General features: G+C 44.9%; 1 protein-coding gene across 1 annotated transcript; it reads left to right on the top strand.

Annotated features, from left to right (window-relative positions):
• Positions 1-2,959: 2,959 nt before the first annotated feature.
• Positions 2,960-21,550, top strand: TMEM272 (transmembrane protein 272). The gene is made up of 4 exons (XM_075139947.1): positions 2,960-3,017; positions 10,449-10,508; positions 17,118-17,200; positions 21,188-21,550. The coding sequence occupies exons 1-4, from the start codon at positions 2,960-2,962 to the stop codon at positions 21,548-21,550; spliced, it is 564 nt and encodes a 187-aa protein (XP_074996048.1).
• Positions 21,551-23,316: the final 1,766 nt, after the last annotated feature.

The following is a 23,316-nucleotide window of genomic DNA, read 5'->3' as shown; positions in this document are numbered from 1 at the left end:
TGGGGGAAAGGGGCAACACCTGTTTATCCAGCAAACATAACGACTTCTCTGAGGGATTTGTCAGTCCTGTAGGAGTCAAAGCCAACCTCTGAGGACGGATTGAAACCATCGCCTGGTGGTTATGTGTGTTGTGTCCTTGCGTGAACACGTTTTCTGTGCAGCCATCATGAATTTGCTTTCTTTATCTCACCTGGTAAAACTGCAGGCACAGAGCTCTGATTCACAGTCATTTCTGGGCTCCATCACTAGATGGTGACATGCTCCCAGGTACTGAGTCCTCCTTCAGTTAGTCTTCGCTTTTTTCCTTTACTGTAAAATAACAGTAAATTTAGACAAAACATATGTTTTACCCTCTGCTTACGGCAATACAGCATTCCCAGCCACACGCAATTCTGCTCAAGATAATTTGGTATTCAACCAATTTTTAATATGGCATTGGTTTTGCTAACATGGTTTCTGTAAGAATTACTGCTATAAAAGTAATTCTAGTCATGAACATTTATATAAAGACTAATATTACTGATCTCTGCATAATTTTGAACATATTTGTCAGCAGCCAATGGCATACTTAAAATGAATGCCTCCTCGTGCACTTTCTAGGAACAAATCTGCACCAAAAGTTTTAAAGTTTAGAATGAATGTGTCATTTGCTTGTTGAAACTACCAGTTTCCCTTCCTCCTTCCTGTTTTTCCTGAGCATGCAACAGTGCTCATTTTCTTCCTTAAAATATTTGTCAATAGTTGCAACCCAAAGGCACAGTATTTGCTCTTCAGAAGAACGTTTGGTGGCCGGGACAAGGAGCATGCACTCCCCAGAGGTCAGGCACTTATATGTAATCTCCATTCCAGTCCATCATTCAGTATTGATGGAGATGTCCACTGGGGTTTGCAAGGCTTATTACAGCAGTAACACCCATCAAATGAGGCTTGTGGCATCATTTGATGCCACAGAAGATGAGGACTGGAGGAGGAGAGCTAAAATTCATGAGACACCTGATGTGACGATGCACACCTGGGTATGTACATTGGTGGCTGGCTGCTACAGGCAGGTGTCTCAGCACGGGTTACTGACCCAGTGGGATGTCCAGGAAAGCCTCAGTCCCTGCTACTTGCTTGGCTGCTGTCCTGGTTTCGGCTGGGATAGAGTTAATTTTCTTCCTAGTAGCTGGTATAGTGCTGTGTTTTGGATTTAGGATGAGAATAATGTTGATCACACCGGGATGTTTTCGTTACTGCTGAGCAGTGCTTACACAGAGCCAAGGCCTTTTCTGCCTCTCCCCCCACCCCACCAGTGAGCAGGCTGGGGGTGCACAAGAAGCTGGGAGGGGACACGGCTGGGACAGCTGACCCCAGCTGACCAAAGGGATACCCCACACCATGTGATGTCATGCTCAGCACATAAACTAGGGGAAAAGCTGGCTGGGGGTCCATTGCTCAGGAACTGGCTGGGCATCGATCAACAGGTAGTGAGCAATTGCATTGTGCATCACTTGTTTTATATATTCTTTTATCATTATTATCATTTTCCCTTTCTTTTCTGTCCTGTTAAATTGTCTTTATCTCAACCCATGAGTTTTACCTTCTTTTTTCCAATTCTCTCCCCCACCCCACTGAGGGGGATTGAGCGAACGGCTGTGTGGTGTTTAGCTGCCTGCCGGGTTAAACCACAACAGCCGCTCACCAACAGGTACCGCCAGACCTGCCTCTATTACTGCCGTCACTGCCGGGAAACAGAAACTGCAACACCAACACGCAAGGAGCAAACCCCATCCCATTCCCCACGGCAGCAGAGGGTCCTGCGCTGCTGCAGCTCATGGGTCTCTGGGCTTGCAGGAGAAAGCAGGCTCCCAGGGGACAGCCAGCTCTGCTCAAGCCATGTCTGGTAGGGCTTGGACATGCCATGGAGGGGGGTATGGCCACATATCGGCTGGGCGGTACACGTCTGTCTTTTTATCTTCAACACGTGTCTGGGGCCCTGTGGTCCCTGTAGGCCTGGGCCAGGTTGGGATCTGCATTCATGATGAGAAATCCCACTGAGGTGGGTTTCATGTCAGCTTAGAACAGAATGAGGCTAAGCTTAAAATATTGCTCTTTAATCATCAGGAAATTTAAAGAGGCTAATTTCAGGCATGTGCAGAAATGCAGCTTTCCCCATCCCGGCCTCCTCCACACACACCTTCATCTATCACACAGTTGGTTTTGGTGGTAGACCTGTGGTGACCCTGGCCAGAGGCTGAGGCTTGGAGCGCGTGCACGTGTGTGTATGTGAGCTTTACACGCTCCCATCGACGCTGGATGCTTCTCAACTGCCTGGTGCTGTCTGACGCCCAGGCCTTGGATGCCTAGCTGCTTGCTCATCCTCACCCCACCTCATAAAAATTCTTCTTTACAAAGAGCTAGTTTCTAATCCAGCTACTTTTTTAGCAAAGGCATCTCGTTCTGGGCTCCCTGTGGTTTGCAGATTTTATTCTATATTCCTCTTCAGAATCCTCCTCAATCTTAAAACTATTTTCATCCGCTCTCCTCCCCTTTTCTTTACTTAATTCACTTTTGCTCCCTAAATAATTTTTGCAGAGTTTTGTGTAGTGAACCCTACTAGTTTCACTGGTTTTCTCGTAACAGTTAAATACACTTTGTCCTGCTCCAACCTCAATCAAAATCAAGATAGAGCCTTTTCTAGTTTTCATGGAGGCAGCATTAATAATTCTCCCTCAGCCTTCCCATGACCCCGAAGCTTTAGCATCACCAGCAGGCAAGCCCAAGGCTGCTGGAAGGCATACCTGACTCCGGGTACGCCACACTCTGATGGCTGCTGTCTGCGTTTGTGGATGCTTTGGGTTTTTTGGGGGGTAGCGAAAGCCTGAGTGACTCTGAGCCAAGATATTTAGTTAATTAAAGGCACTTTTCCTAACCGTATTCATTTCTGTATCCCTACAGACTCCTAAAAAGGCACTTCACAATGACTGCCGGCCTGGAGAAAGCCTGCCACCGGTGCATATCTAAAATTGCCAGCAATGGTAAGGCAGTTCTGGTAGTAATCATCTTCTGTACTTAAATAGCCCCATAGCTAAGCCAGGTATACAAAGAATTTTTTCCTAGGCAATTTTGGGCACTGATGGAGCACACAATAGTAACTGCACCCCAATAGCACCTGCCTGCCGCAGTATTTGGATTATAGCAGACCAATGTAAAATTTGAAACAAATACAAACACCACCAAGTACCTAAATACGGGCTGCAGCAGACAACCTAAGCAATATAGCGTGTTTGTCTCCTGTTTCAAGTGGTACCTTACGTGTAGTCCAGCAGAAATATCTGCAGGGAAAATCACCTGGTAAAGAGCAGCGCAGCCAGCCTGGGAACCAGCTCCCCCAGGAGCAATTCCTGCAAAGCAAAACTGCTGCCAGCCTGTGTGCTGACACGGGGACATGAGATCGGGGACAGAGTATGGTCAGGAATAGCCCTCCTTTCACCCAGAGCCATTTGGAACAGGGTCTTCTTCCTTCTGCTTGCCCAGCCCCTGGCACAATGGTCACCGCAGGCGTGACCCTCATAAGCAGCCACGTGTTGTGGGTAGGAAGCATCAGTTATTTAACGGAGGTCTTTTGCATGACAGCCTGGGCTCACTCAGGCTTTAAAGCAACTGGTTTGTCCCACCCAGGGTGGAGGACGCAGAGGGGTGTAACGAGCCGACAGCTCCCCAGCAGGGTGAACAGGCTGGTTCCTGCTCTCCCAGGAGCAACGCAGCAGAAGGCTGATCTGGGCTGGGGGCCATGCAAGCTGCGCGGAGAGGCACAGGAGAAATACGCTCCAGGGGAGGGTTTGTGTGAGACCAGGGAAGCAGTGTCATTGGCAGGAGGTTAAAATCCAAGGATTTTAAAGCAGCTTACTCCTGCTGAGTGCATCTCCTTTTTACTCCGAGTTGCGAGTGCCTTTTGCTTTCACTTTTAGGCAGTAGCAATTTCTAATGCCACTCAAATAGGAGAAGAAGGAAACCTCTTGACCACTCACTATAATTGATACTTCACTCACACTAATTGCTGCATTTGCCAGTCTAGGGCTGTTACCTTGGGGTCTTTTATATTTGTGCTTTTGGCTTCACTTGAAAGGCTCTCAAAATTCAGAATTAACTTTTATTAATGATTAAGCCCCTTAACTCCTTGCTGCCTTATAACCCTTCGGACACAACCAAGCCATGGGGACAGACAGCGCTGGCCTGGGTTGAAAGTGCCCACACCCACAGGAACCTGGCACAAGCAGGGATGGAGAAAACATTTTCTGGCCCGCTTTTTCATGCTCGTCATTGCCCCAGGGGAAAGGAGGGCTGGGAAGCGATGAATACCGAGGGGCATGGAGCATGTGGTGCTCTCGTTACCCCCCAACAAGTCCCCAGAAGCGGGACCAGGCTGGCGTGGGCTCCCTCACACCCTGCAGAAAGCATGTGCAAGGGGGATCTGGGCCCGTTGGTGAATATCGCAATAAAAAAAACAAAAGCAGGACTTTCTCTGATTTTTGTTCCTACCAGTTACAAGCAAAATGTCACTGTTCCCTGTTGGTATTAAATTTCCACCGGGACTTTAATGACAACAGAGAAAATAAATGGTCTTTCTGAAATTTTTTTGAAAGATCGGGATTACTTCTGATCTCATCTATACTCTCTTACACCAGAAGCATCCTCTCAGGTACCCACAGTTACCCATGAATAAGGCAACTCAGAAATACTGTTCCAGGAAACCCATTCTCTTTAGGTTTTCATTACATTTAAGTTCAAAATCAGCTCAGCTTTAGCTATGGATCAGCTACTGCATCCAAAATTGATTTTCTGTTCATTAAAATGCAAACCGTCCTGAAGTGCAGTGACTTAATTTCACTTTTTCTCATCATCCTGTGTATATTTTTCAAAGAGTGTTTCAGCACAGCCCCACATTTGTACCTATGGTCTCCTGATACTTAAATGACTCCAAAGAGTCAACCTACCCATGCAGCATCATTTAAATTCTTTTCATTCTTGCTACAGTAATTTAAGTTCAGAACATTAGGGCAGTCTTTAACGCACTGACCAAAAAAAAAAAAGAAAGCTAATCCACTACCCTGGGTCTATTGCAAAGCAAACTGGTGACTCTTTATGTAATGCCTAAATCTTGTTTAAGAAGTACATCTGGAAATTAATCACAAAGGGCCAAAGCCAGAACCTAGACCATGGCATAATTGTAGTTCAGTAGCTAGAGACATAGCATAACATTCAGACAAGCCACTCTGCAATATTGCCTAACCCCCAACCTACATCTACATCTACATCTACATCTTCCCCATCTTGAAGGTACCCAGATTACTGGCACCTCCTTGTTCTACACCATTTCTGATGAGAGCAGCATTGCTGGTGTCAGTGCTGGAACTGGAACTTAAATTTTAGCTGGTGTGATGCTGGCATTGCTTATCTGGATACCAAAGTGCTATTTCACAGTAACACAACCTTGTCTAAGCAAACAGTGATGGCATGCAGCAAACAGCTGGTGGCCCTGAGCTTGGATTTGGTCTGCGAGTCAGTTTTATCATACTTTCCCTGCCTCCTGTGGTGGCTTTGCGCTGGGACTGGCAACCCCCATGGGAATGGCTGTTCCTTACAGCTGTTGAGTATCTAGTTTGATCAAGGGATTAAATCAGGTGGGATTCCTGCCATTCGTCCCAAGTGACTATTCCATCAGTATATCTATCTCCTTGCTATGGCACTTAGCCTCATGGACAGAGCAATCTTTATTTCTGCTCAAGTTCACCTCATGTCTCTACCTTCATAGCTCTTCGGATCACTCACAGGTCCTTTTTTGAGTGCTCAAACCTTGTTGTTATTTTCTCTCATTTGGCTGTTGGCTAGCCAAGCTGAACAGATTTAATTATTTTCCTTCAAAGTTAGTTCATTCAAGTCTTTTCTGCACATCCCATCTGATGTGGTGACGTTTTCCTGTCACTCAAAAGCCCAGAAAGACACACAGTATCCACAGCTACCAAAGCCATGGGCAGACTCATCCCCGGTCTGTAAAACGTATGGCCTTTCTGGGGCTGGTTCCCTGGAGAGATCCATTGAGACTTGCTGTACCACCGCAGCACCCCCACGCGCTGCATCCTTCCTTTTCTCCAAGTCTCTATCAATATGGATGCTTGCAGGTACTGTGAAGGAATAAAACATGGATGAAAATACCTGCTACCCATCTGCACCCCAGCCTGTTGCACCGCCAGTGTCCATGCTGCCGTACAGCACACGGTGACAGAGCTTGCTAAGCTAGTGCATTGCCATCTGCATCTGCCTCAGGCCATGATCAGTCCCGGGGCCGGGCCAATTGACCCGAATTTGCTCACATCCAGACTGCTGCGAGTCAGCCCCCTTCAGAGCAGTGCTCCCATGGGGCGTCTGAAGGGAGTACTGTGAGTTTACACCCAGACTTTTGCTCCTCGACGTGTCTGTGCAGATAAATCCAGGGGTAGCTGCAGAATTTGTTTGGAAGCTCGTAGCACCTCATTAAAAAAAAATAAAATTTTCCTTTTTTTATCGGGACATAGACTCATGGCAAAAACCTGACAGGATATAGAACAAACAGCATTTGGGAGTGATGGCTAATGTACACAACACTTCATTTATTACTGTATTTATTATCAGAGCTTGTCACACACTCTACTGAGTAGGTTGCACTACAGCCGTATTAGCATACTACCTAAGAAGAGTGGGTAGGTTGAGATTTATACTCATAAATCACTTCTGAAAATCCCATGAGGACTCTTCTTACCTGAAAAGAAAGAAACTTTTCTCTGTCTTCAAAGTAAATCAGCCTGAGCTGATTTGAACCTTCCAAGTACTTGGAAAAATCATGGCAGCAAAATAAAGTCTGGGAGCCCACAGGTGAATTGGTGTCATGTCCAATACTGCCTCCAGATCTGTCCCAGAGAACCAGTTGCCAGATGACAACTCATCTGCTGCACGCCCTGAGGCCAGACACATAACTGGCGATGGAGAACAAGGGGATAGAGAGGGAGGGCAGGAGAGCTGCAGTGCAGGGGCATTGCTACGGAAGATCTAGCAGCTCAGGTGTCAGATAGAAAGAAAGAGAAACCATGATATACAGCCATAATGCTAATGGTGATTTCAAGTTTGTTTACTTCTGTGCTGTGGAAGACTGTGGGGAGACCCTGGCAGAAGTAACTCAGCTAAATGGCAGATTTATATCAGCCAACTGTCCTGCTGGGCAGGAGACACAAAATCTGCACCCACCGATCTAATTTTTGTGCCCACAGATTTCAAGGAATGTGCAAGACATAGGGCCACTTGCTCTCCTCTTCCTCTGTTGTGATCCCAGACACGAGCTCTTCCCTTCACCCATTCCCATCACGTTAGGATTTGCTCGCCAATGCCTCCCAAAGCAGGACCTCACCAGTGCCCCACCACGCGCTGCCCCGGCAGTACAGAGCAGGGGCTCTCCTGCCTGGTGCCCTGACGCCAGCTTCGTGGAGCAGATGTCCTTCTGAGCCTGGAAACACTTCCCTCCCCCTGCTGTGTTTTCAGAGACTAGCACCCCTTTTTCTGCTACTTTTTCTAGGAATGGGTCCAGGGGCTTCTCTGATCAGCCTGTGATGCGATATCGCTGACTTCTTAAAAATATCACAAGCCCCACATGTGAAACGGCACAGATAGCAGTGTCCTCTCTGCAGAGCAGTGCTACCATGCGGCAAATACCATTTTCTTGAGCAATTTGTCTTCGGACCAGAACGGGGCAGCACAACCCAGACAAATCCAGGCAGAGTGTGCGTGTGTCCTGACTGAGCAGCATTTCTGTGAAAACCCCACACGTTTCGGGAAAAACAGTCTTTAGTGCTGCTAGCGGCATTGAGAGCGGCCGCAGAGCCCTACCAGTTGTGTAGTCAATTGTTGAGAGTCTCACTTTGTTAAACACAGATCTGGAAGCCTTCCCAGACTATGCATCTGCCCCTCCAATTCTAGACCTAAGAGGCTGTAGCTGAATGGGGAGATAATGAGTAAATACATTCCCAGCGACTGCTTTGGGAGGGGAATTAATGAACCATTATCTTTTTCTCTTGAGCTGTGAGTGGTCCCTACCTCCCATTTCTCTCCTCCAAAATCAAGCTATCGGGTAGATGCTAGAAACAAGCAAACACGGGCACCTGTGTGCCAGATGCACAGACCCACATATACACGGCCTCCCCAAGCCTTTTACGACATTACTGCAGCGTCCATCCCCGGGTGTCAGACAGACCATGCGCTGCAGGATTAAGAAATGGCATGATGCCTCCTCTTATCAGGCTCCTGAGTACTTGCCCGTGCAGCAAGGGCAGAAGCAGGAGGTGGCTATGAAACTGCAGGCAGAGGGATGATGCCGCTCCGAGAGCTGTGCCGTGATGACAAGGACTTCTGGCAACACCAGGCAGTCGATGCAACTCCTGCGCACCTGAACTACGTTCATTTGGACACCGGATAAATGAGTTGCCCAGGCTGTGGGCACTATTTGCAGGTGACGTTCATGGGTGTGTTGGAAGCCCAACTCAGCTACAATAACATCTATTCCTAATATGAAAATAATAGTCTAGATAATGTAACAGCGAGAGGACCTAGCATGAAATGTGACATGTGGTGAAAAGGGAGGCTCTAGTCTGAGTTGTTCTAATGAGAGGCTGTCAGCGTTTGCAAGAGCTTAGTCAAGTGTGGGACACTATTCAAGCAGAGGAAGAATTTCTGTACTGTGCAGTGTTCAAGAGATAGGAGAGCCTGAGCAAAAATGTGTGTGAGAGAGAGACCGGCCGATGGGGAGAGGAGGAGGGGGTGGCACAAAGGAACAGAAGTGCTTGCTTCAGCTCAAAATATCTTCAGTCTCTACCACTTCATAGAGATAATAAACATGCTACTTCTGAGAAAGAAAGATGTCTCTCAAGCGCTGAAGTGTAAGATCCTCGTTCTCTGCTGAGAAAACCCAAGCAGCGTGTGGGGGATGGTGGGTTCCCATGAAAAGTGTCTGCGAGTCATAAAGCCTGGTGGATCTGCCCTGAATTTTGATGCTGCTCTTATGTCCTCTGTCTCAGTTTCTCCTTCTGTAAAATGGAGGCAATGATGTTTCCCTTTTTCTCTAAGGCACCCTAAGGGTGATGTTTTGGCAGTGCTGCAGAGTTTCCTAGAGTGGCACTGTACACAAGGTGCTGGCAGTGTCCCCGCTCCTGCGCGGCGAGGAAGACACGATTCGCCTTGCAGAGGCTGCAGTTTTCTGGCACGGGGAACCGCGTGACATGGTTTGCTTGGGGAAGAGCTGGTCCCAAACCAATCCCGAATGCTTGCTTCAAGATTTTTTTCATAAGCCTCCAAGGAGACATCCTACTCCTTTTCTTATCCATGCCCTTCTCAGCCCCTCTGCAATCTATGCCCACCTCCACTTACTGCCCTTTTGCCTTCTTAGGCATCTACTTGTAGATTGAGCCATTTGCAGAAGCGCTCTGCAGGGATGCTCGCCACAGAATGTCCTCATTATGTTTTACTCTCATTTTGCAGGGCAGTGTTTCACTTTAATATTGCCAAGTGTTCATGATTAGGCACAGAGGTGACACCTCTTGTAAGACAGGCTGCTCACACTGCTCTTGATGCTATTGCTTCTCACTTTCTGCAAAGGTAAGCATTCATCCTCTGCAGTATCAGGTTGTACTGGGAAAATACCAGGGCTCAGACACACCAGCAGCTCTCTGGGGAGTAACTAAGCACCTCAGATCCACTCATCTGCAGGAACAGTCTACGTGCACACCTAAGAGCATCCTTTCATGCAGCTTAAGCTGATCTATCCCAATGCTTAGGATCAGTTTAAGCTGATCTAGTCCCACTCGTTGCAGCAGGGCTGCTGCCTTTGCGTTCATGAGCTGAGCTGGGTCAGGGAGTTAGACCAGCCAGAAACTATTCACATCTGCAATAAAGACAGTTTATTTAGCTTTCAGTGAAAACTGAGTGGAATGGCATTAAAGCTGCTATTTGCTTAGCAAACAGATACGGCTCATCAGTTGCCATGGATTAGCTGATGCAAAGTTACTTGTTACTGCGCAGTGGCAGTGCCTTCTGAAGCTGATGCTGGCTATGGCAGCAGTGGCTGAGTCCTTGCCCTTGCAATAAGACAGCTACAAGTAGTAGCAACAAAAGCAGTTGTCTCTCATTGCTTTACTACTGATACAAGGACTAACAATGTATGAGTTAAAAAATGAAAGCTTGAGCTGTGGGAGAGTGGTAAACCACTCACTGGTCTCATCACCTCCTATGCTGCACAACAAACACGGTATTCCCACCCCATCGAGTGCACTGCATTTCTTGCTACACAACTTTATGGATAAAGAGCATCTGTAAAGCATTGGATGGAACTGCAGGTCTCTAAACTTCAACCAGCCCCAATAACACTGTCTTTCTTTTCTCATTCACAGCATGCTTTATATTTGGGCTCCTTGCTTTCCTTGCCTTACCACTGTCCATGACTTTTACAGGTAAGCTGGCTATCAAAGCAATTTAAAAATACGAACTTCCTGGCACTATGTGGCAAGTTAACGCATCTTATGGGAGAAAGGAGTTGGAAACCTTAAAGTTTCCAACTGTTAAACCTGTGTGTTGGTATTTTAGCTTCAGACAGAATGCCAGCCCACGCTGCACGGTGGGGAGGAAGCAGTGCTTGAATTCTGACCCTATTTGTCTTAAATACCCCTCCAGTGTGTCTCACCTCAATACAGGGCAGGAGTCCTTACTGATACATTTTCATACCTCACATAGTTAGGGTTTCTTTAAATTTAACCATAACTCTGAATTTTCTGGTTGCGCATTGCTTATTTTGGGTGCACTTCCCATTATTTCTTTTTACCATGAAGCTGCTGGCATATTCTGAGCCTCAGACCAATTTTAACTCACTTTTTTACTGGTGTATTTACTTCAGCTCAATTGCTGCTAAGGCTACCAGCACTTGGCAAAGGGCTGTGGGTGTTTTGGCTCTGTCTGTGGGAGGAAGCTCAGAATCCGACACATGAGATGATTTCATTAATCAGGATCCCTCTGTATTAACTGCACTGAAAAAAATCTTAGAAGCATAGGGCTGGAAGGGAAGAAGAGATCATCTAGACTGCTATTTCTCCACCTTTTTGAGAGCGAGACCTGGTTTTTGGCTGATCTGCCTTTGTATAACCCCCCAAAGGCTGGATTTGCAAGTAGCATTTCAAGATCAACTATGTAAGAAAGGAAAGGAAAATCCTTTGAGCTGCAGAATTTTATACATTTTTAAACTGCATAAGGCTCTTCTTTTCTTTCTTAAGCATCACCTTTTCCTTACCGCTAATATAGATTGGTTTTTGTTTTAAAAAAATGAGCACTTTCTAACACTTCATTGCTCCCTTTGGGCCTTTCACATCCTCCACAGGGGTTGTGACCCCCACTTGAGAAACATCGGTAGAGACACCAGCCCACCTCCGCTTTCAGACAGGCTCGCATGCTCATGGCATCCCTGACAGATGTCTGACTTGCCCTTGCTCAAGGAAATTCCACAGCTTCCCAAGGAGCTTATTTCAGCATTTTATTGCTCTCACAGACAAAATATTTTTCCCCGTATCCAATCTAAATCTTCCCTGTGGCAAATTAAACAGATTACAGCCTGTCCTACACACCATGGTCACAAAGATAGATTGGTCACCATCCTACTCAAGAGAACCTTTGAACTGTTTGAAGGCTGCTATTACAACCCTACTCCATCTTCTTTTTTTCCAGAGATCTCAAAAACCTCCTTCTTTCAACCTGACCTCACAGGTCACTGTTTCTGTAGCTTTTTTTTTTTTTCATTTTTGCCTCCCTCCTTTGGCCTCTGGCCAATGTAACTATTTTTTTTCCCCTCAAAAAAAAAAAAAGAAAGGTGAAACACAGGACTCCAGCTGAGACCTGAGGAATGAGCAGTGCAGAATAATTAGCTCCTCTGTTTAACATGCAGGATTCCTGTAAACACACCTCAGAATGAAAGATGCTCTCTGTGCACCAACTCATTGGCTCCAATCTAGTTTATGGTGCATTGTAAGCCCAGATGGTTTTTGGCAGTGCTTCTCCCCAGATATTTCTCATTTTTCATTTACATTGAAGTTTTCTCTCCTATACGTAGTGTTCAGCTTTATCGGCTGTCATCTCGTAGATTTTGAATGCCTTTTTCCAGTGTATTTAGATCACTTTGAATTTTAAGTCTTGTCCTCAAGAGCCCTTATAATCATTCCAGATGGGTGTCCTTGAGAAGTTGTTCACCTTCTGCCTCATTATTCCTGAACGATGGTGCAAATGAACTCCATATGCAGATGCTATGGGCAAGATGCATCCCACCTACATTTGGACTGTATGCATCTGCAACCAAACTAAGTGCCATGTATTGCCCTGGGAGCCAGTTAAGAGAAATGGACGTTTCTGACAGTGGAAGTCCCATGCCCTCTTTTAGGTGTCTGCATTAAGATGAGATAACTTTTAAGGGAGTCAGGGCACCTAGCCTGTTGGCGTCTGTAGTTGGCCAAACCCACAAAACCCTTGTTTAGCTAAAGGTTGGTGCTGCTTCCTTTATCTGGGGCCTTCCGAGTACCAGTGATGACTGTGGTAGGATTCTGATTAGGGCATCCTAATTAGGAATTAGGGAGTTCTAATGAGGGATTAAGGAGCAATTAGGAAGTAGGGAGATGGACTGAACTGTTACATCTCAATACTTAGGCTCTTATGCTTATCCATGACTTAAAATTGCTATTTATCCCATAAGAGGATTTTAGCTTTAGCTTTTCCCCAGGCTGAATACGCCTGAGCTGTGGAATAGGGGTGGGAAGGTATAATACAAAGTGTGGTACAGCTTGCATGCATATCAACAGCGAGCCTTCTGGAAATGAATCCAGGGCTGGAATCTGACCACTTATAAATATCATTTCCTAGGAATATTTCATAATATCTTTAAGATCAGTGAGAAGTGGAAAGTGTACGGTAAGATATTAGCCTGGAGCTCTGGGTATATCCTCCATCAGATATAGAGCCCTTTTTTTTCACAATTTATTGAAATTAAGAGATAATGTCACTATAATACAGTGTTGTCAGAGGATATTGGTTTCCTGCAGCTACATATCTGCAAAGGCATTTTTAGGAAAATAAAATGTCAAGGAAAATGCAGATATTTATTATCCAAGCAAAAGCCTCTGATTTTCTGATAACATTTTGTTACCATGATCTTGGAGAATAACTAACCTCCAGTCATTTTGGCTCTTGCTTTCCGCAGAGGAGAACTGTGAGATATTTTCAAATGTTAGCAAATAAATTATAATAATACTTGTTAAAACTCAGAGATTAATAACTGGTAGCCCCGGTAATAATTACACACTAACATTATGCACTTTTAAAATTTGGTAGTACTGTCAATCACAGTGTAAGTCAAGATACATGAAAAGGACTCAGCAAATTTTCCAAGCTCCAGACTTGTGACAGATTGTTTAGCAGCTTTCTAACTTTTACTGGTAGCGATTATATTTTTTTTCACTAAACACTCCAAAAATAAAAAGAGCATGAAAGGGCCTCATACACTTTTTTTGAGAATTTTTTTTAGTTTCCGGGACATTGAAGGATTGCTCCCAATAACATATTCTTATATGTTGTCCAGACTACCTTTATACACAGTGTTCCCCAGGGATAGCTAAATCACATTTGAAAGCTGATGACATCGTTTTCTCAATAGGCAGTCTAAATTTTCCCCTGTTCAAATTTAATCCAGTACTACTCATACTCCCATCTACACCAAATCATTCCTCAACTCTCAAGTGCTCCCAATAAGTTGTCTGAAGCCTATTCTCATACTCTGTACCTTTATGTGGGAGCCAGTCTTGTTCTTTAATGTTGTTAACATAATCTTTCCTTGCATTTCAGTCCTTCAGCCACTCACTGTTTCTGTGAGTTTCCTCTGATATGCTTTCTGATAAAAAGGTGCCCAGAAGCAATTACTTTGAGATAAATCCTCTGCAGCACCTAGATCCTACTGTAAAGCTCACAGTCCAGGGCCCGACTGAGGTCTGCGCTAAGTGATGGCAGCTGCATTCATCCACTAGGAGCAACTAGAAAATGGTTTGGCACGTTGTGTCCTCTGTCTCCTAGAAGAGAAGGTGGGGAGCGGGCACCAGACATCAGATTAGCCTTGCTATACAGCAGCCCTCCTTTACTATGGGATGCACTTCAGCCACTCAGCTGCCTGAGAAAAGCAAAGCAGCTAACATGAGGCCACCACTGCGTTAGCTTTCATTCATCCTGACCCCTCATCTCATGGATAATTGTGAGTCACAGGGACAGCCTGTTAGTAGTGACCTACTGTGGGCCATCCCGCAACACTGCCCAAACCAGTGTCCTTAGAGAAGCAGGCATTGCTCATATCTTGATCGCTCATGAGTGCTCTTTCCACTTGCCTGGATCCAAGTGCAGTGTTGTTCTGTGGTAGCCGAGAGGTAAAATAAGCAAGTACCTCTGCTTCCTCAAGCCTCCCATCTCTTTTTCTCCTTTGGACACCGTGCAAGCTGTTGGACATTCTTGTTGTATCTGATCTTGCAAAGGTTGCTGGTTTATTCATTTGGACTCACACGCTGGTCTGTGTCATGGTCAGGTTCAACTTCTCTTCACTCTGAACCAGAGATTGCTCTGGCTTGCAGGAAGCATCGCACTAGAAGCAGAGTTTTGATCTCTCATGGTCCATATATCCCACCATTAACAGTCAAAGGAGAACATGGCTGGTGCTCAGGGGAAAGAAGTGCTAGCACTGATGCTGTTCTACTAGTTTTGGTGTTCCCAAATAAATCAGGCATGTGCTATGTGTGAATTGATTGGCACATGATGTGTGTGCCTAGATTTCACTGTAAGAAGTGTCAATGCCCACCTGTCAACAGTAGGTCCATATTTCCTATTCATCCACAGTGCTGTATTTTTTAAGTTACCACTGTATTACCCTGTTTCACCCCCTCTATTGCTGCCATATTTCCCCGGAATATCCTCCCCAAAACTACAGAGTACCACTGCCTGTCATTCAAATCCTTCCCAAGACTGACTGCTGTCATGTCACATATATGAAAGGACTCCATAATAGATTTGTCAGGGAAACAGAATCATAGCTCCATGAAAAAAAATTGGCATGTTTTCTTGATCTTTTTTTTTTTGGCCTCAAATCAAAATCTCAGTAACACACTGGAAATAGCAATTGCCTAGGTTCCTAAACTGAAATATATTCCCTCAGATCCCTGGCCAGCTGCTTTTGTGGCAGGCTATTACAAGGCCAAGGATTCTGGAAACCCTGGAAGCTGCTTTCTGAAAATGATATAATTCGTGTTGATTTCCCTGCTGCCCACCCCTGTAAAGTTGGGAGTCTGAGCAGGTCTCAGTGTTACATAGTGGCAAAATGGACAAAAAATTACAGCCTTGCAATAGGGGACAAAAAGGGAGAGAGTCCAAATTCATCTATGTTCAGCCCTTTTCAATGACAAGAAGGCTGGTAATAAATACTTAGTGTGGAAGAGTCCACTGGACTCCATAGCCCTTACACACAGGAGATTACAAAACACTGCGCAGCATCCTATGACCAACATAAGATCTATAGCAAGCAACCACAATCCAGAACACCTGTATTACGCTATGCAAGGAGCGCAGGAGCGATTCTGGACATGAGCAATATTCAGGACCAGCAATAGCAGTGAATTTGGTCGGCAAATTGACAAGCTGAAGAGGATTACAGCTACAGAAGAAGGCAAAAACACCCCACTGGTACTTCTTTCCTGATCCCAAGCCCCCTGTTCAGTGTAGTTCTGAACATGGAGGCAAGATGTTCCACCTGAGAGATGTTTAGCACTAAGACCAGCACATTGCTTTCAGCATCCTGCATCTACATAACCTCAATTGTTCAGAGAAAAGTCAAAATTTCTCCTTGAAAATGGCTTATACACCAAGAAGAAAACAGAAAATCCTTTGTGGCCTCTGCAACTGATCAGCAGAAGCCCTGAAACATGGGATCAATAACAATAAAATTATAGTGTAATGAACAGTTTAAAATTGACTAAAGATGCCACTGGGTAGGAGATGTGGGTAGGGGATTCGTCTCAGCTAACTTTAGATATCTACAGCTGGCTGTCTAGATTCCTCATATAGCCATGGAGAGAAAGAGGCACTTTCAAGGGCCCAACTCTTCTGACCTATTTTAAATGCCTATCTTAGGATGAGATGAATTGAATTTTACAAGTGTCTGTTTCTCCCTATTGACTATAAAGAGAGTCTAGGAAACTAGTTCAGATATGGATGCCTGCATTGCAGACATCTATATTTGGACAGATGAGTCTCACTGCCACAGACCTGTATCACAAGCTTCAGTGTCTACTGCCAGCAACATCCTTATACTGCCATACACTCCCTTCCCTAAAACTTACCCAAGCTTTCTCTTTCTAGCAGTAGATTTGAGGGTTGCTGGTTCCCCGGCTCCATAACAACCAATGCTTTTAGCCTCCAGCAACCCAAACAGCCTGGAAACTTGAGCTTCTGTGGTTCCCTGTCAGTTGCCTGCTAAAAAGCTAAAAAGGTTCCAGGCGCTCCCACGGGCTCTGGCTCCCAAGCTTTGAGGCATCTGACTCGGGAACATGCCACACACAGGTGCCAATGAGCAGGAAAGGCCTGAGAGAAGCTTATCAGAATTCCTTCTTTTCACAAATGGTTTGGATTTGCATTGAATTTTGTGCTGCTGATGAAAATTTCCTGTCCAGCTCAGTCAATCGTTCATTTAACAAAGATGCAGTGGCTGAAGCTAATGACCTGTGTACGTGGCTCAGATCAGTGATGCCAGAACAACAGTAATGCTGTTGTTACCTTTGCTCTCTCTCTTCCTTCTCCTGCCTTTTGCTTGTTCATGGCCCTCACTCCTGTAGTGGGAGATGCAAACCCCCTTTAATTTGCCCCCATTTCAATAGACGCTGGATACAAGTCTTGGGTCTAAGCACTACATTTCACTTACAGCATCTTTAGTTTTCACTGTACAGCTCGTTGCACTATTTGATCACTTGAGATAACAAACATTATTAATTTTTGCTGTTCAGGAATGAAGTTTTTGGAAGATTGCCCAGTTCAGCCACTAATTCCATTATATCTGTTGGTGGGTGGTGTGATTGGCAGCTTAAAGGTAATGTGCCTTCTATGTGTGAAAAATATTTTGTGTGACTAGACTTTGACTTGCTAGTAATGATGGCTCCAGACAGCTATGTGCATGCAGTACTGAAGAGAGCTATCTGGATGGAATTGTGCTTGTTCCAGCACCTAAAGCACCCATCAGTCAAGTGAGACGCTAATGAGTTCAGTATTCAGCATTGTCCCACACATGGTGGTGTGACTTTCTCCTACATCACAGCATCTGTGCTACCACCCCTACTGAGGGAGATGACTACATAACATGGTTGCCTGTGATAAATGGGGTCCTATTTCCACAAGCAGTCCTCCAAGCCTGCCAGACCTTTCTCCTTCATTTTCAGACACACAGGCTGAACAGAAAGTGAAGTTACTCTCCTAGCTTTGGGAATACTATAAAACTACAGGTATTTGTACATAGTCCTTCACAAGTTCAATTTACTCCCACTCTGACCTGGCCAGAAGCAATGACTATGCAGCAGCATGGCTTCCTTCCAGAGTACATATATCCTTGCCTCACAGCAGGGCTTATTAATCTAGGCACAGCATTTTCTAACCACAGCTACCTGTCTCCTAGTGGACTGTGCTCACTTGCATCTTTGCTGAGCCAGAGCCTGGCTGCTTGACAAGTAGAGACACCCCCATATCCGTGTTACACCCTGGTCACTGTAAAGCTATAACTCTGTGTTGACTCTAGGGTAAAGGATCACCCTAAACTGGCTGATAGAGGGCATGAAGAGGCTTGTCACAACAGACTGCAGAGCTACTTTAAGGCTTCTCAGCAGGATTAAGCAAAACTGTTTTTTGCTGTCCCCATGATGTTCCTGCCAAAGGAAGGAAAAGGGGTAGAGCTGAAGGAAAAGCTTTGGAACCGCACTGCTGGGGCATGAAGGGCTAAGAACAGCAAGTGCTGCTCCTGGAGGGAACGCCTGTACTGGTAGCATTGGCTGTCAAGCATAGCTAACGGGGGCAGCAGCAACCTGGCACCCAGCCTACCTTCCCAGGGGCCCGGCACCGGCAGAGCAGATGGGGTAGACCCGATGGGCTGTGGCCTAATGCTTCAGTGCAGGCAGCCTGTCCCTTGAAAGGGAACCTGCTAGTCTCCGACTTGACAGCATTGCATATTGCAGCCAGCCGACGCTGCAGACAGGAGCTAGCTACGATCCCCTTTGATAATATCGTAGCCCCTTTTCTTTGCCAGGATTGAAAGAAGGGGGAAAGAATATTCCTCTGCAGGTCTCTGCATCCCCTGCACTCTTTGACAGCAGTAACCAAACTGCAGTACATCACTGGGATATGAATCATCCCCCGAGGACTTTTGGTCAGTAAATAAGTAAATGAAGAAAAAAAGAAAGTGCTTAATCTTGTTATAAGGAATTTGCTATGCTATGAGTTCTACTGGCAAATGCTTAGTCATTTGATCACACCAGCAGACTTACCTGTATATTCAAAGGTTCATTTAATAATAGTTTAGAAAAGATTAGAGCAGAATTGAAAGGAAATTTTCACGCTAATGAATTGAAGCCTTCATCAAAAATGTTGACTGTTTCTTAGCCATTTCAGACTTAAAGTCAGTTTTCTCACCCTAAATAAGATGGCAAGTGGGTCAGTTAATATTGCCACTGATGTCAAATGGCTTGAATTTGGCTTCAGTTGACAGCAGGACTGCCTATTTTGCAGTCTGGCAATACATTTGGTCAGAATTTGATTGGCCTAACTCATGTGTCATCTGCTTGATCTGTAGCCAAATTCCACCTGTCTCAACTCTGCCCTCTGTAATGTTCATCAGACTGCACTGACTTCACTGAGCAGTACATTTGCTTGACCTCTGAGAGTTAAAAGGTCAGAGAACGGGTATAGGATGAAGTCTGAATGAATGCTGTTCTGTGATGGACATCATTTAATGACAAGTCATTCTGGCCCGGATCCCTACAGATCTGTAGGCTCCTCATCTGTTTCTTTACCACCTCCAGTCTTTTAAAAGGCAATGGTAACCTACAGATGTTCACCAAGGCAACTGAACCATTCTACAGCATCCGGAGAGGCCTGCTGAATTAATGTCATGCTGCTCCATAAATGTATATTCAGCAGTTATTAACAATGTAAGCAACTGCCAGAATTTGCTTCAATCACAGCTTGGCAAGGCAATATCCATAAGAATTAAATGCACTTTCCATGAACTGGTTAGATGCAGCTGAGATCCATAAATCCACCTGGGAGGTTTCGCTGACTTCCTCAAAAGTAATGCTCATCTGCCATTTAACCCCATTCCCATTGCTGAGCTTGGTGAAGCTTGAGTACAGGCAGCTGCTGAGCTCACCTCAAAGCTAATGAGCTGCACAGAGCTTCAGGTCAAGCCACAGGTCCCCATGCAGAAACCTCAGACCCACTGGCCAGGTAGGTTTATCCCTCCTGCGTGTCATGAGCCTGCCTAAAATAAATGTTCACTCGAGAAGAAGATGCTCTGGTGGTCTGAACAAGCCTACCAGTTTGAGTGCTCAGCTGGATGTGAGACATCCAGTGGAAACACCATTTTTTTGCCTATGTTGGGACTTTAATCTCTGTTTCTCACAAACTGGTACCAACATCCGGGCTAGAAAAACAGCTGGTTTTGTGAACAAATATTTAATCATTTATACATAATGGAACAGTTTTACAGGGAAGAGCAAGAGAATCCTCTTCCCAGGATGTCCTGGATCCTCTTGCTAAGCCTTGCCTCTAGAAAATGGGGCACATGGCCTAAAATCTGAACCAGGCAGAACACATGCCCAAATGGGTTTTCCTTAGCCAGTGTTCTCACCATTAATTGCTGACTAATGGAGGAGGAAGAGTGTAAAACAAGGGGTGCTCTTCTCTCTCATTTCAAGCAGAAAAATAAGCATAGAATATAACTCTGGGAAAGAGAACATGGCTGAGAATCCCTGCTTGGACAGTACATCCCTCCCCATAGCCACTTATAAATCCACATTTTTTACCTTTCCCTCTGAATTTCATTCCTGGTTGGCCGAGACAGCTTCCTGCTCAGTTGCTTTCTTAGAGTGCCTTTCCCAAAGACACAGCTCGCTGCAGGGAGGCTTGCACAGGAACTTGACTACCTAAAAAGGGGAGTTGTGATTACAACAGCTAGTGCCTTGAGGATTGGGCCAAGAGTTTCAGGTGTAGCAAGATAACACAGGTTTCACAATGTTTGGCCCAAATCATTGTTGGGCCCTGTATATACCTCTCCTATAAATCTATCAAAATTAAGAAAGTCATTCAGCGGACAGAAATTTGAAAGCTTCTCTACACTGCAGTCAACCTACCTACATACTTCGTATTGCCAAGACTAAACTAGAAATCTTCTAATCATTGTTGATGAGTCCTATTGCATTTCCCTGTAGACCAGACCTTCCAAACCTCATGGTATCATGGTATTCCACCTATTTCTCTGCTGGTTCTGACTAAAGGCAGGAATGGAGCAATCTGAGAAAATGACACTTAATTGAAGAAAACTTGACAGGATAATTCCAAGTATCTGAAGCAATTTATTTGGTGTTTAGGTCGAAGTCTAGATCCTTCATAATTTTATTTAAGCTGATTCACCTATACAGCCATGGAAAATAGAGTTAGGAGAGACAAATCCACCCGCTACAAGGCAAGAACTACTCTACTTAAGTAATTTAGCAGTTACTCTAATCTGTTCGTAAAAGTCTCCAGCGTGGGAGCTGCTGCCATCTCCCTACACAATCTGTTCTCACGTCTTTCCATCCTTACCATTGGCAAGTTTTTTCCAATGTCTGGCCTAAATCTCACTGGTGAATAAGCTGTAGGGAAAAAATGCATTATTTTCCAGCAGGATCTGCCTCATTTGTGGCTCCTCAGCTTTCTCTTACATGATTTTCCCACACCCAATTTTAATTTGGCCCAAAGGCAGGCAGTGGCCAGGAGGTGTTCAGACTTTCCGCAGCCAATTTACTTACTCCCTTTTCTCCCCCAATGCCTCCAGGTGACTCTCCTGCTGTACGACTCAACCAGGATGAGGCAGCTGCTTTCCAAGTCTGTTGTGATTGATGATGATGACGACGATGAATATCCCTGGAGGCAGAATGCTCACAAGTACTACATCCATCTAACCCTCAGCCTTTTCCTCTTTCTCTGGTTCATTCTTGGGAACTACTGGGTTTTTTCTGTGTACCTGCCAAATTTCATCCCACCTTTCCACCAGCCTCAGGATTACTGTGACAAAACCCTGTACATTTTTGCTGTTGGTGTTCTCATTATTAGCCATACTGTTCTCTTTCTCCTTATCTTTTGTAGCTGCTGCATATATTGTTTTTCCAGGCAAAGATACTCTTCTGAGGAAGACTAAATGCCACATAAATAAAGCCCCAGATATTTGGGAAAGAGTGTACAACAAAGAACAGGCAATAATTCACCCTTGTGTACATCTTTGTTGTACTATATATATGTATGATAGCAGTCAACTGCAACCGGAAATTGTAAAATACAGTGCCATCTGGAAATAGCTAAGCTGGAATACAGCACAGTCAATGTAAAATTGCTGCTACAGATGCCAAGGTGCACTCTTGCTAACTTCTACATCCCTCTTTTAACTCTTAGATATTCTATCTAGAATGAGCTCTTGCAGATGGCAAACTCCTCTAAAACCAGGTTCCCTTATGCTGTTTCAGCATAGTACATCTTTGCCTATAAAAGTAGCCATGTTGTCCTCTTCGCTGGCATCTGAACATCTCCGTAGCCTTGCTGAGGTGTGTTACTGCCCCTGTATGATAGATGAGGGAGCTGAGACAAAGAGATAAAGGGCTATATTCAGACCACCTTGCATGGCACATGGACTTTGACAGTAACGTCGGTGCTCACTAGAGAGCTATTCAGGCCACTGTTAGACCAGCCAGTAAGTAGCAATGATAGCAATACAAGCATGTATAAAAGGCAGCCTGAATATGGCCCCCAGGTCTCTTCCGAACTTGGATTAGAAAGCATCTATACCTAACTTTGGTGCTAAAACAGATAGTCTGAATATATCCATACATATCCAATACATCCAAACTGAGCCAAGGCCACTTTGCAAGTCTTTGGCAGAACAAGGAACTGAGCTACTGAGTATCAGATCAGTGCTTTAACCAGGGCTCAGCATTCCCCAATTTCGGGAGGCTCCTCTTCTCCACTTTTTGTATAGCAGTAATTTGTCAGTACCACACCAACACAAAGATGGTTGTCAAACCATTGTGATCAAGTTCGTAGAAAAACTGAAGACGTTATGTTGGTGTTTTAAATATAAAACACGGTAATAAGACATGGGCAGGGATGTGAAAATTTCAGGCAGATGTGTTTACTACAGCAGTTCTCTGGTTGTGGTGTGAGTGTACATTTGATTTGTTCACCTTGGTGCTGTACATATGGAAATCTATACTTAATGGACAGATGTAACGCAAACAGCTTTTAAGTCAACAGCAGTGTCAGCTTTAAAAGCACCAGCATGCACAAAAACAATTGTTTTGTGACATGTAATGGACAAGCCCATAACTGGTCCTGGTAGACTGTTTTTTCACGTGTTGATGAATGCAGTGTAAAAGTGCTCTTTCAGCTTTTGCTTTTATGTGCTTCTGTTAATATGGTCAAAATGGAGGGGTTCCCCTCTGTACAAGCATGAGGGTGGCCCCAGGTACAGGAAGAGGATGTGTGTTTTGGGTATTTTTTCTGTTAAAACCCACACAGCTGAAACCTATGTTTTAGAGAAACCTAAAAGAGTTATACGATGCCTGTGGAAGGGTGAGATCTGTAAGAGAACCTCAACAATATGCTACGGCTGAACAGGTTCTGCTCAACCATCCTTCCTGGGACTGAGGCTGAACACAGTATAACATCTGTGGGAACCACCTGTCTTCAACCATGAACATTTATCTCAGGGGCTATTGTATAGATAACTAAGGGTGCATTTGGTCCATAAGGATTTTAATTCAGGCCCTGCCTTTAAGAATTGTTTATTTCCAGAAAACTAATCTTAGAAAGAAGGTAGAATAAAGGATGAAATAACCTGACAAGAGGGCAGCATCAGTGTAGCATTCCCCTGCTCTGTAGAAGCCATTCAGGAGAAGTCACAGTCAGGCTGTC

This window comes from Calonectris borealis, chromosome 1 (genome assembly GCF_964195595.1).
Source record: "Calonectris borealis chromosome 1, bCalBor7.hap1.2, whole genome shotgun sequence".
Lineage (NCBI taxonomy): Eukaryota > Metazoa > Chordata > Aves > Procellariiformes > Procellariidae > Calonectris > Calonectris borealis.
Note: the sequence above shows the minus strand (reverse complement) of the source record. Positions and strands in the feature narration are given on the sequence as shown.

What these genes read in the sequence shown, in the direction of transcription:
- TMEM272 (XM_075139947.1), top strand. Translation starts at nt 2,960, where the DNA reads ATGACTGCCGGCCTGGAGAAAGCCTGCCACCGGTGCATATCTAAAATT. An exon ending in ACTGTCCATGACTTTTACAG is followed by an intron (nt 10,509 to 17,117) that starts GTAAGCTGGCTA and finishes TTTGCTGTTCAG; the next exon opens with GAATGAAGTTTTTGGAAGAT. An exon ending in GTGTGATTGGCAGCTTAAAG is followed by an intron (nt 17,201 to 21,187) that starts GTAATGTGCCTT and finishes CAATGCCTCCAG; the next exon opens with GTGACTCTCCTGCTGTACGA.